An 11,963-nucleotide genomic window follows, 5' to 3' on the forward strand; every position below is an offset into this window, starting at 1 on the left:
ATAAAGTGTTATGATTTGAAAAAGCGTCCTGAAATGGGTGACAGATACACAAACTTAGCTTGGAGCCCTGAAAAAGCTTTGAAAAGTTCCAGACAAGACTTCTGAGCAGTCTGAAGAGGCTCAGGGTTAACAGGGTTTATCACAGCAAAAGCTTCTCTGCCATTTGGTGAGGCCTCACGTCATCATCCTGGGGCCAGACCCAGAGGTCACCCCCTCGGTGGGTTCTGGGTGTGAGAATGGGCACTTGATGTGTCTTTTACAGAATCATAGAAGCAATTAGGTTGGAAAAGACTTCTGAGATTATAGAGTCCAACCTAGGACTGAACACCCCCACGTCTACTACACCATAGCACTCAGTCCTGCATCCAGTCTCAAACACCTTCAGGGGCAGTGACTCCACCACCACCCTGGGCAGTCCAGTCCAATATCAAATCACCACTTCTGTCAAGAAATTCTTCCTAATGTCCAACCTAAATCTCCCCTGGCGCTGCTTAAAAATTATGTCCTCTCATCCTGCCACTGGTTACCCGGGATAAGAGGGCGACCCCGACCTGGGTACGAGTCCCTTTCAGGGAGCTGTAGAAAGCGATAAGGTTCCCCGTGAGCCTCCTTTTTTCTAGGCTAAACACCCCCGTTCCCTCAGCTGCTCCTCGTCGGACTTGTGCTCCAGACCCTTCAGCAGCCTTGACGCGTCTCCAAAGCAACGCGGGGAACGACAGACAACCCCTGCTCCAGCTGAACGACAACCTGGTGTGGCCGCCTGGACCCGCAGGAAACACAGTGGCAGCCAGCCGGGTGGCGTTCCTCAGGCATGACTCGGCACTTTCCCTCGGGAGGAGGAGGAGGAAAGGCTCCCGCCGGCGGCCCCGGCCCTGTGGGCGGCGCGGGGGCGGCCCTTTCCCGCCCGGCCTCCTCCGGCCCGCCGCTTCCCCCGCGCTGCGGGCCGCGCTGTGGCTGCGCCATGGGCGCCGCGGCTTGTTTCCGCCTGGTGCCGCCCATCCTGCTGCTGCTGCTGGCGCCGTGCGGCCCGCGGGTGGCCGGGGCACTCGGCGGGCCGCGGCGGCGCTGGCCCGTGCCCTACAGGTGAGTGCCGCTGCTCCTGCTGCTGCTGCTCGGTGTCTCAGACCAGAAAGGCCCTGGGAGGCTTCCCTGCTTAGTCTCGGGGCACGTCGAGCACTGACAAGGTATTTGGCAAGTTTGGCTCGCCAAAGGGGCCGCAGTTTGATATCTCAGCAGCGGGAGGGGTTGGTGCCCCCTTTAAACGCTTAATGCCCACCTTTAAACACTTAATGCCCGCACAGAAGGTGGTGATGAGGGAAATCAGTGTTTTGCTTTGTAAACTTAACTTAACGTCATGCTTGGTGACAAATGGTACAAAATCCCGTTCGCTGCTCCAGAGCTGCCTGAGCTCCTGGTGGTGTCGGGGACAGCAGGGGGACAGCACGTTCTGGCGTGAAAATAGCGATAGATTTGGCTGTGCCGAGGAAATGAGCCCCTTCAGAAGAAAAGCTACTCTTGGTTGTTTATTTTGTGCGGGTTTGCTGTTTGTAAAGGGAGTAGTTAGCAATGTTTGACTATAACTTAATAATGCACACCTGAAATTTTGAGAACCTATTGCTCAATTCCCAGCAGTTAAATTTGCGTCAAGTGATGCCTGAAGGAGCTGATCTTGCAGTCACGAGTTCTTGGGATTTTCCAGCAAGTTCAGTAGCTACAAGACTGGGTCTTGGGGGGGGTCAGATTTGGAGAACAGTTCTGTTGGTGTGAGATGCTCAGAAATGTGGGGGTTCAGTCCTTCTTAAGACGCTTGTTACCTTGTCACATGCAAGGGGTCATTGAAAATGTAAGGTGTGCAAGCTGGAAACGGGACTTGAATGTGTGGTTGGCCTAAGTCTTTGTTTTCTATGTGGTTTTTTTTTTCAGACATATTCGTTAGGGTTTGGGGGTTGTTCTTCCCCTTCTTTTTCCTTTTTTCCCCATACACCCCCCACCTCCCCCTTCCCTGACAAAATAAAGGCAGACATGGTGGAGTTCCCAGCAAGCCTGGGGATGAAGTCCACAGGGAAAATCAGTGATTCTTCAGCTGAGCTGCTGGCTTTACTATTGCTCAGGAAGTCCTGTGTCCTTGAGTCATCTCATGGCTGAGGTATTTGTGTCAGTAGCCCTGGGCAGCTGAGTGTGTTAGAATCTCAGGCTAAGCAGACAAGATCTGGACAAACTGTGCATGGTAATTCGTGTTGGTAACAGAAATATAGGAACCCTGTTTTAAGTGAAATACAGTGAGTGACTCTAAAGGAACTTGGAAGAGGAAGACTTGTTGACCTGGCTGGATGCCACGTGCCTACCAGCATCATTTCATCACTTCCCTCCACAAGTGGATGGTGGAGAGAAAATACAACAAAAGGTTCATGAACTGAGATTAGGACAGGGAGAGGTCACTCATCAAATACCATCACAGGCCAAACAGACTCAGCTTTGGGATATTGACTGAATTTATTACTAACAAAATCAGAGCAGAATAAGGAGATGTGAAATAAATCTTAAAAACAGCTTTTCCCCACCCCTCTCTCCTTCCCAGGTTCTACCTCCTCTCCCTAGTGGTGCAGGGAGATGGGGAATGGGGGTCACGGTTTTTTCATCAGATGCTGTTCCTGCTGCTCAGGGAGAGAAGTCCTTTCCCTGCCCCAGTGTGGGGTCCCTTCCACAGGAGACAGTTTTCCATGAACTTCTCCAACATGAGTCCATCCCACAGGCAGCAGTTCTTCATGAATTTCTCCAACATGCGTCACTCTTCCCTGCAGTCCTTCAAGCACAACCTGCTCCAACATGGATCCCCCAGAGGGTCACAAGTCCTACCAGGAAGCCTGCTCCAACATGGGCTCCTCTCTTCATAGGTCTGCAGCCTGCTCTGTGGGTTCAGAGGGTTCTTTAAAGCATCCACCTGCTCCAGTGTGGATTTGTTCCACAGGCTGCAGGAGAATCTCAGCTCCAGCGCCTGGAGCAGCTCCTGCGACTCCTTCTCCACTAACTTTGGTGTCTGCAGGGCTGAGGCTCTCACATATTCTAACCCTGCTCTTCTCTGGCCACAATTACATTGGTGCAATAACTTTTTTTTTTTTACTTCTAAAATCTTTTGTCTCAAAGGTGTTGCTGTCATTCCTGATTGCCTCAGCCCTGCCCAGTGCAGGGTCCACTGTGGAACTGGCTGGCATTGGTGTTGTCTGACATGGGGCAAGCTCTGGCAGCTTCTCACAGAAGCCTCCTCGGTAGCCACCCTGCTACAAAACCTGGCCACACAAACCCCACTTGTCAAAAAGGTTGCTGTTTGTATACAGTGTGATAAGGAAGTGGATTAGGTCTTTGGTTTTTGAGGTTTAATAGGAATGAAATAGAAACAATGATCCCAGCTATGTTCTTAGACCTTTTTATCTAAATTAGCATAGCGGGATTAAATATTTTTCTGATCTTGGCAATACTGTAGAGTCAAAATAGCTTCATTTGAGGACCTCTTACTACAGAATAGCAAGAACAAACTGGTCAATCCCCGTGTAAATAAATTTCCAAGAGAATGTTTTTGAGGCAGATTTCTAACTATTCTTTACCCACTGTCTGTGTCCCTGACCTTGTGAGTATGTCACTCTTTGTAATCCACATTATTTCCGCTCCTTCACAGTTGGTACAACATGACTTCCATTTGTGAGCCTTAAGTCCCAAAGTCCTGTTTCGGCAGATGGGCACCTCAGCAGCCTTTTGAACTCGTGTACTCCAAGTGCTGCAGTGCCTGGGTCACGGAATCTGTCTTTGGGGGTGCTGGACACGTAAGCTGTCCCCTCAGGAGGCTGTGCCAGTTACTCCAGCTGCACAGCAGCGTGTGTCATTCTGTGTGCTTCTCTTTCCCAACACAGGCGCTTTGATTACCGTCCCAAAACTGATCCTTACTGCCAGGCTCGTTACACCTTCTGTCCCACTGGCTCTGCCATTCCAGTTATGAAGGAAGAGGATGTCATTGAAGTGTATCGATTACAGGCTCCAGTATGGGAATTCAAGTATGGGGACCTGCTGGGACATTTGGTAAGGTGATGTTTTTAACAAAGTTAGAGTGACAAATTCAGCCGAATTTAACAGCAGGTGTCAAGAATTGGGACCTGTAAGGTCCCAAGAATGGGACCTACAAGATATACTTGTATGGAAGAATATTAGAGCACACAAGCTAGGCTATCTATAGGGACAATACTCAAAGAGCACTAAGTTTCAAACACAATGTACAGGATTTAGCTCAGCTAAAGACAGGAGCATGAACAACACTGTTGGTGGGTCCCACCCATGTAGCTGCATAATGAGTGCTTTGTATATACACACCATTATGTCTTGGATGTCTTTTCTTCTGTGCTATCACCACATCAAGAAAATACTTTTATTTGTCCCCTGATATCAGATAAAATAGTTGCTTAGTGTATTTTTTTTTCTCTTGTTAAAAACTCACTTATTTGCTTGGACATTGGTATCTATCAGGAGCAGACAGCCAGCTGGTCAGAATGGTGGATCATGAGGGTTTGGTTGCTTTTACAGCTCTTTCTTGAGTGTTATGATCAGTAGGGAATTGAAGGCTCCATTCATGGAGTCATGCAAATATGAAGTCTCAGCTTTAGTGATGTTTATAGTTATAGCAGTAGCAAAATCAATCTTCAAAGCATGATTCCTAACTAATAAAGAAATGTTAGTGAATCAAAACCAAGCACAAAGAGTCAAAAATGGAAATAGATTCAAATATTGTTATCTCAGTTAACTAAGTTTGGATTTAGGGTTTTACTATACAGCTTTTAAATGAAGTATTTATCTCATTAGTTTTATGACATTTATTAGCAAGATCTGGTTTTGGTAACTTGCTTCTGCTCTTTATTTCTCTGATACCCCCATGAAGTATGAATCCTTTTTTGAAGGATTCAAAAGTCAGCTTGAGTCTTAATGATGAGCTCCCACAGAGTATCTGCCTCCAAGTCACAGAATTTACAATGGAGGGATAGACAACCACTGGGACAGTGTGATGCTCTGATAAAAGTATGTGTGTCATGCAATGTGGTGTGTTGTGCTTCCGTGTTACTGAATCCAAGATGTTACAGGAACTCCCTCCCCTCTCCTCACCCTGTTACAGAACAGCTCCTGAGCATCTTACCTTCTGTACAGGTCAAGCTGAAGTTGTTACAAAATCAAAGTTTTGATGGTTTTGTTCTTTGTTTTTTCTTTATTTTCCAGAAAATTATGCATGATGCTGTGGGTTTCAAGAGCTCTCTAACCGGCAAAAACTACACAATGGAATGGTATGAGCTCTTCCAACTTGGGAACTGCACATTTCCACACCTGCGGCCTGGCATGGATGCACCGTTCTGGTGTAACCAGGGAGCTGCCTGCTTTTATGAAGGAATAGATGATGCACACTGGAAGGCAAATGGAACTTTAGTTCTTGTGACCACAATATCAGGTAGGTTTTAGATGCTTTGGATAATGTTAATACAAAATACAGGGTCAGCCTTGTCTTTTGTAAAGCAGTGTCTTGTAATTTATGTTCTGTAGGTTATTTGCAGTGTTAGTCGATGGTGCTAATTTCAGTCACACTCTTGAATACAGGAAGTGGCATGAGGCTGCTGCCTTTTGAACAATTCACAGTGAGAGTTGTTAAGTGAGAGTCATTTGGTGTTGCTGTACAAAAACACTTGAGTCTCTTGAGTGTAAAAATAGCAAAACAGCTTATACAGAGTCATTATGGACTCTTTTCACATGGCTTCACCAAAACAAAATCTTCTATTGTGAAGTGGCAGATGACTGCTGAGATAGAAAAACTGTTGAAAACATGTTCGTTACTGAGCAAACAAATAGGGCATATTTAGAAATAGTCTCAAAGGTATAAAAATATTAATCTCTATTTCTTTCTCCCTCATTATGTGTCCTAAAAACTGTGAAAATGTCCCCAGTAATAGGTCTCTGTCATATGTTATAGAACAAACCTAGGCCTTACACCTCGAAATACATAGGTGATCACCAGAAGAGTTTCCTGGTACATACTGTTCACTGCTATCCTAAAATAAAAAAGTAATTCAAATAAATCTGATTTGATTGCTCTAGCAATAGAGTGAACAACTTAGAAAAAAAGTTCACTGAGGACTTGGAGAGTTAAGTTTTGTGTGACCAAAATCACTTAGCTTCTGAAGTTGGTGTAGTGTGCAAGACACAGTGGAGAGTCCCGTTACAGCTCATGTGACATCGTGCTTTGTGTGTGCCCACTTCCACCCTTAGCAGCTTTGCTGGCCCCAGTCTCTGCATAATCTATCCAGTGCTGCTAAGAAATTCTAGGCAGTTCTTTAAACAAAGTAATAAAGTGGAGCTGCTTTCCTGTGAGTTTGTAGTTCATGACTGAAATACTTGATACCTGATACAGTTGGATTCTTTTGTATGAATACCAAGTTAAAATTTTTTCATACAGCTGAGGGAACTTGTCCTGCTTCCTCTCTCTGTGGATTATTTGATGCCCAAGAAAGGTGAGGCTACACTGGTGCCTCGTGGAGGCATTGTTACAGTCCTCCTTGCCTCTCTCACTTTCCATTTCCGTGAAACTTTTAAGGAAGAAGCATGTCTGAGAGTCTGAATTTCACAATAACTTTCAGATTTCTACTCAAAGAGGGTGAGTGGATGCAAGGACAGATCAACAGCATCATGAGCTGAACTTGCTCCCTTCAGAGAACATTGCATCTTATTTGTGATGAGTCTTACATCCCACTCATCGTTTGGCTCAATTCAGCTTTGCCAGCTGCAGAGCTGCTAAATCAGCAGGATGTCTTAGTCTGCATCCCTTTTCTGAAGAGACATGAAAATTTCTGCTCTGAAATTTTGAATTTAGTTAAAACTTGAAGTGCAGAAATGTCTGTTGGTCTGGTGAGCATTTTGCCAGCATCTCCTGTAGACTGTACTACCTCTGCCCTGTTTGCATGGGTAAAGCAGAATGAGAAGTGTCACGATTCTCTGATGCTCGAATGATCTGGCATAGTAGCAGGAAAAGGATCAGAAAAAGGAACCACAGTTTAAATAACCTGCACGTGAATGTGGTTTATTCAGTGGGTTATCTCTTGCCCCTCCAACTTAAGCCTTCTGTCTGCATGCAGTGAGGTAGTGTAGGTGAACTTCTGCAGTGGAGGCAGGTAAACCTTGAAATAGACGGAAAATATTTTGAATCTTGCATTAGTTATCTCATCTCTGCGATACTTATTTTTATCTCTTATAGGAACCATGTTTAATGAAATGGCACAATGGGTAAAATACGACAATGAGACTGGCATTTACTATGAAACCTGGACAGTTCAAGCAAGTCCTGACAAAAAATCAACAGTGTGGTTTGACTCTTATGAGTGCTCCAAGTTTATACTGAGAACCTACCAGAAGCTAGCTGACTTAGGAGCTGTATTCAAGAAGATACAAACAAACTATACAAGCATAATTTTATTCAGTGGAGAACCTATTTATTTGGGGAATGAAACATCTATTTTTGGACCACAAGGAAACAAGACATTGGCAGCAGCTATAAGAGACTTCTACAATCCATTTAAACCTCATCACAGTGTCAGAGAGTTCTTTGTTGATCTTTTCAAAATAATTGATCATGTTATCTTGAATCATCAGTTTTACCTGTTCTACAACTTGGAATACTGGTTTTTACCTATGAAGTCCCCTTATCTCAAAATAATTTATGAAGAAGTCCCTTTGCCTGTTGGAAGCAAAGCATCCTTTGGTGTGTGACTACCTACTGAAGAACAGAACCTGCCTTTATGGCAGAATATTCTTAAGGATTTTGGAGCACTACCATGATGGTGTTTTAAAGGGTGGTTGTATGTTTCACTGCTGACTGCAGAAAACTGTGTTTGGAAGGCTTTGCTGAAAGACTCTACATTTGTTTTCTTACTACCTGTATAACATACTCGTGAAAGCTTCAGCATCTCAGACCTGGCTGGGTTCTGTGTAACCACAGCCCCCTGCTGCCTGAAGGGAGACTGCAGTGGCTCCTCTGGCTGAGCTCTGCAGTGCCCGGGGGGGAGTGGGGAGGCAGCTGCCTGCTCTGGGCTCAGGTGCTCTCCACATGCATGCCCACGTGGCAGCAGATGGCACCTGGCCACCAACAGAGGTGGGACACAAGCTACAAGGACTAACTCGCTCAGCATGAGTGTCTTGATGTGTCCAGTTCCCTCAACAAGTGCCTTACACTGATGTTCCTGTAGTTCTTTGGTTTGTAACAGCTGGGACCTATGAACCATTCTCTTGTATTCTGGGGCAGTGAGTGAACTGGAGGGTGGCATAGGGGATGCTTTTTCACCACATTGCTTCCTTCAACTGCATTGTAACCACAATACATACAGATGGGTCTTCTCGTGGCATGGGTGTTCTGTGGCACAGATAAAAGCCAAACTGCCTGTTTTGATGTCGAGTGATGCATAACTGCAGTGTTCCTCCAGTCTGCTATCTTAAAGTCTACTTGAGTTTCATAGAACTTGTGTGATTTCTTTCAATTTTTTAACAAAACATAGAAAATTTATTATGAAAGAAGTAAGGACAGCTTGTGGGGCATCGACATTGGAGTTGAAAATCCATGCTTGTCATAGAGCTGCCTCTAAAATGTGACTGCAGCCTCTTGCTGGCAGTAATGGTTGCAGTATTGGTGCTGTGCCAGCTGTGCTATCCTTGAGTCCTGTTCCAGGCTCAGCCTAGTTAGTTCCTTTGGCAACTAGTTAGTTCCTTTAAACTCAGGGGACCAAAGAGGAACACTGGCTTTCTGGAAACTACTGAGGTGCCTGCACACAGAAAAACCATAGCTGCAGCAATGTAATTAGCTCCAAGTGTTCACTGCTCACTTTAATGTTGTTTTTAAAACTAGCTGTGGAATCAATAGTGCTCCTGCAGAGGTTATTGCTGTCTTGTGGCCAAGCAGGAACACAGGATCCCAACTCTGCAGTTATATTTGGCTTGAGCCAAGCTTATAGCCTGCTGCAGCCAGAGAGGTGAGTACACAGTGCTTGGATTCAAATAATAATAATGGCAGAAAATCACCCATGTATTCAGAAAGTCACTAAAATTAATTAGTTGAATTGCATTATCGTGTAATGGGATGAGTGTGAGAGGTAATGGGAGAGGAATGAGGGGATGAGCACACCTCTCTTCAAGCTGCTACTTCCACTCCTAGGTGAAACGTCATCTTTTGCCTCAGACTGAAAGACTTGAGTCTTTTTAGCTGAAGTGACAGACCATTGTGACTGAGCTCAGCTTTGGATTAAGATACTGTCATGGTTTCACACTAGCCAGCAACCAAGCACCACACAGCACCACCAGGAAGGTAATCCAGGGGGCTCTAGGGAAGTCAGAGGGGCTGCAGCAAGCCTGGCTATGGAAGTTACATTCTCCTTGATGCATGTTTTCATGACTTTGAAACTCTCAATGTTAAACCCACATTTTTCTTGCCAGGGAAAAGCCTCAACATCACAAACCAGTGTTCAAAGCTCTGAAGGGGAGATAGGATCACAGAACCAAGTCCACAGATCGCACTGCCACTGATGTAGGGATTCCTCCATGCAGCCACCTGTGTCTATTTCACACTTGGTACCTTTAAACTGAGGGTAGTCAAAGTGTCATTGTAGGAGTTGCTCTTTATGTAACATACATGAGTTCCTTCTGAGGCCAACACTGATTCCTTCTGAGCACACGGGTTGGAGAGAGAGCTCTCGCTTTCTTTGCTTCTCTCAACTGGGGGAGGACTGTGTGTTAATTGTTTGGGCTGAATGCACAGCTAGGTGGGAATAAACTTCACCAGTACAAACTGCAGTCCTGAAAGAGGTACCGTTGTTGCAATTAAACTGGAATCATTGCACTGGAATGAGTTGAAGTTGTTGAGTGCAGTGCTCTCTTGTAGGCAGAATCCCCAATCCTTGAGTTTGGCCTACAGTGTTAGATATAAAAAACCATGTGATGAATAGGCTAATTCTGCAAAGTTTAGATATGTCCAGGATAGATCCATAAAAATGATGCTTTTGTAACTTAAAAAAGGAGTGTTAGATGTCACAAACAGCTTCTGTGTACCTGATGATCTGTTTGTGATTGAAAACCACCTATTCACATCAAACACTTAAGGATGGCCTCCTCCTGAAAGTCACACAGGGAGCAGAAATAGGTAGGATCTCACCTCATTTCACTCACAGCCAGGTGCTATTAGCACTTTCCCAACAGTATGAACCAGGGGAGTGTCCAAACTGCCAGGCTCAAGGATAAGCCTGGCATCGTGTCACTGTCACTCAGTCTTTACTCACACTTTGAATACAGGACTTGTTCATCACTTTAGACTGTGCTTGGTTCTGCTCCCTGCTCTTAGACATGTTGCACTTTGAGGGCAAAAATACACAATCATTCTGTACTACAACACTTTCCAAGTCTGCACAGTGGTCTTGTGCAAAACTGCTGCATTGCCACGCCCGTGAGCTGTGCAAGGCACACTTCATTCCAGGAGGGTTCTCCAGCAGAGCACATCCTGGCTCATCATCCATCAAGATCAAATGGAGCGTGCTGCTCCTGTTTCCCAAAGGGTTGTGCAATGAAAATCACTGGTACCAATGCTCTCCGCCTTCCCCCTCACAAACCCACCCTCAGCTCTCCTGCCTTCTGCATCATAATTCGTAACCACTTGGATTCAGAGGTAACATTTTTCACTGCAAACATTAGGTCCTGTCCAAAACTGGACAACTGAGTTTTGTTATTTGGAAAATAAGAAAGAAAGGTGAACTCAGGGTAAAGCGATACATCTGTGACACTCACGTTCATGTTTCCAGTGAACTTTGTCAGTCTGTGGTACTCTTTACTACTAGTGCCATGATGTTTACATACTTACTATTAATTTGTTTCAACATGCAGAAAGCAAAATAAAACGTACAGAATTTGCACAAAAAGCACTGTAGGCTTGCCTGGCAAGTTTATGTTATGGCTGGATTATGTGAACCAAGGATGCAGTAATTGATTCAATGCATAAAAATTGCTGACCTCCACTGGAAGAGAGAGACAACTGCTTTTAAGTTTTCTTGTTTTAATTTTTCTTGTGCTGAACATCTTAATAACCAGTATAATGTGGTGTTGCATTGAGGAAGGACTTCTTGAAGTCGGTGCAACAACACAGCCTTCTCAGAGCCAGCCAGTTACCTTGCTGGGGAAGCAGTTCTGCTGCAACCAACCCTGCCACCTTCAGCTCCTCGTAAGTTCCTACACCGGGGTCTGACAGAGGCCTCTCTGTGAGCAGCAGAACGCTGTGTTTACAGGTGTGAATTCCAGGAGTGGGATCTGGTACTGAGGCCGTGCCTTGCCTTTCAGTTACTCCCACGACCAACATGCTGGTGACTTACCTTGCCAGCATCAGGACACCTGCAGTCAAAGTCCAAAGAGGTTTTGGCTCTGTTACTAATGGTATTATTTCACATTAATTTAATGAAAGCTAAATCCTATTCCCCAGACTACAAGTGTTGCTCCACTTTTCTCACACAGGCAGTTCTGAGAGTCGGGTTATAAAAGACACAGAGCTTTTTTACTTTTACGGACTAAATATATTGACACCTTTTGTACAAATAAAAGCAAATTATACTGTTACATTAATTTAACAAATTCTAATACAAAACCCGCGTATTTCATAAAATGCAATTTTTAAATCAAAGCTCTACAGAAACATACAACTCCCCTATAAAGATGTCCAGTCCACTGAGCATTGTTTGCTCAAAATACAGTTATGAAATTAAATACACTCATAAGTGTATTACACTAAATTATACATTTGGATAAACATGACTGAAATCAGAGATGAAGGAAATCTACTTACTACCAGAAGGGGCTGTACAGCTCGAGTGAGAAGCAGCCACCAGCTAAGCTCAACCCAGCCCGCAGGGGCAGCTCTGCCT

The 11,963-nt window shown here is 44.9% G+C and overlaps 1 protein-coding gene across 2 annotated transcripts; it reads left to right on the forward strand.

Annotated features, from left to right (window-relative positions):
- The first annotated feature begins 957 nt into the window (after positions 1-957).
- On the forward strand, positions 958-11,886 carry CLN5 (CLN5 intracellular trafficking protein). 2 transcript variants are annotated; one of them, XR_010742959.1, is made up of 5 exons: positions 958-1,083; positions 3,906-4,071; positions 5,254-5,479; positions 7,274-9,038; positions 9,499-10,970. XR_010742959.1 is itself a non-coding variant. In XM_066313419.1 (4 exons), exons 1-4 carry the CDS (start codon positions 962-964, stop codon positions 7,783-7,785), a joined length of 1,026 nt encoding a protein of 341 aa, XP_066169516.1. In that variant the 5' UTR covers positions 958-961; the 3' UTR covers positions 7,786-11,886. The 2 variants fall into 2 exon arrangements, 1 of the variants encoding a protein (XP_066169516.1); XM_066313419.1 differs by having other exon boundaries at positions 7,274-11,886.
- Positions 11,887-11,963: the final 77 nt, after the last annotated feature.

Source organism: Sylvia atricapilla, chromosome 2 (assembly GCF_009819655.1).
Source record: "Sylvia atricapilla isolate bSylAtr1 chromosome 2, bSylAtr1.pri, whole genome shotgun sequence".
NCBI lineage: Eukaryota > Metazoa > Chordata > Aves > Passeriformes > Sylviidae > Sylvia > Sylvia atricapilla.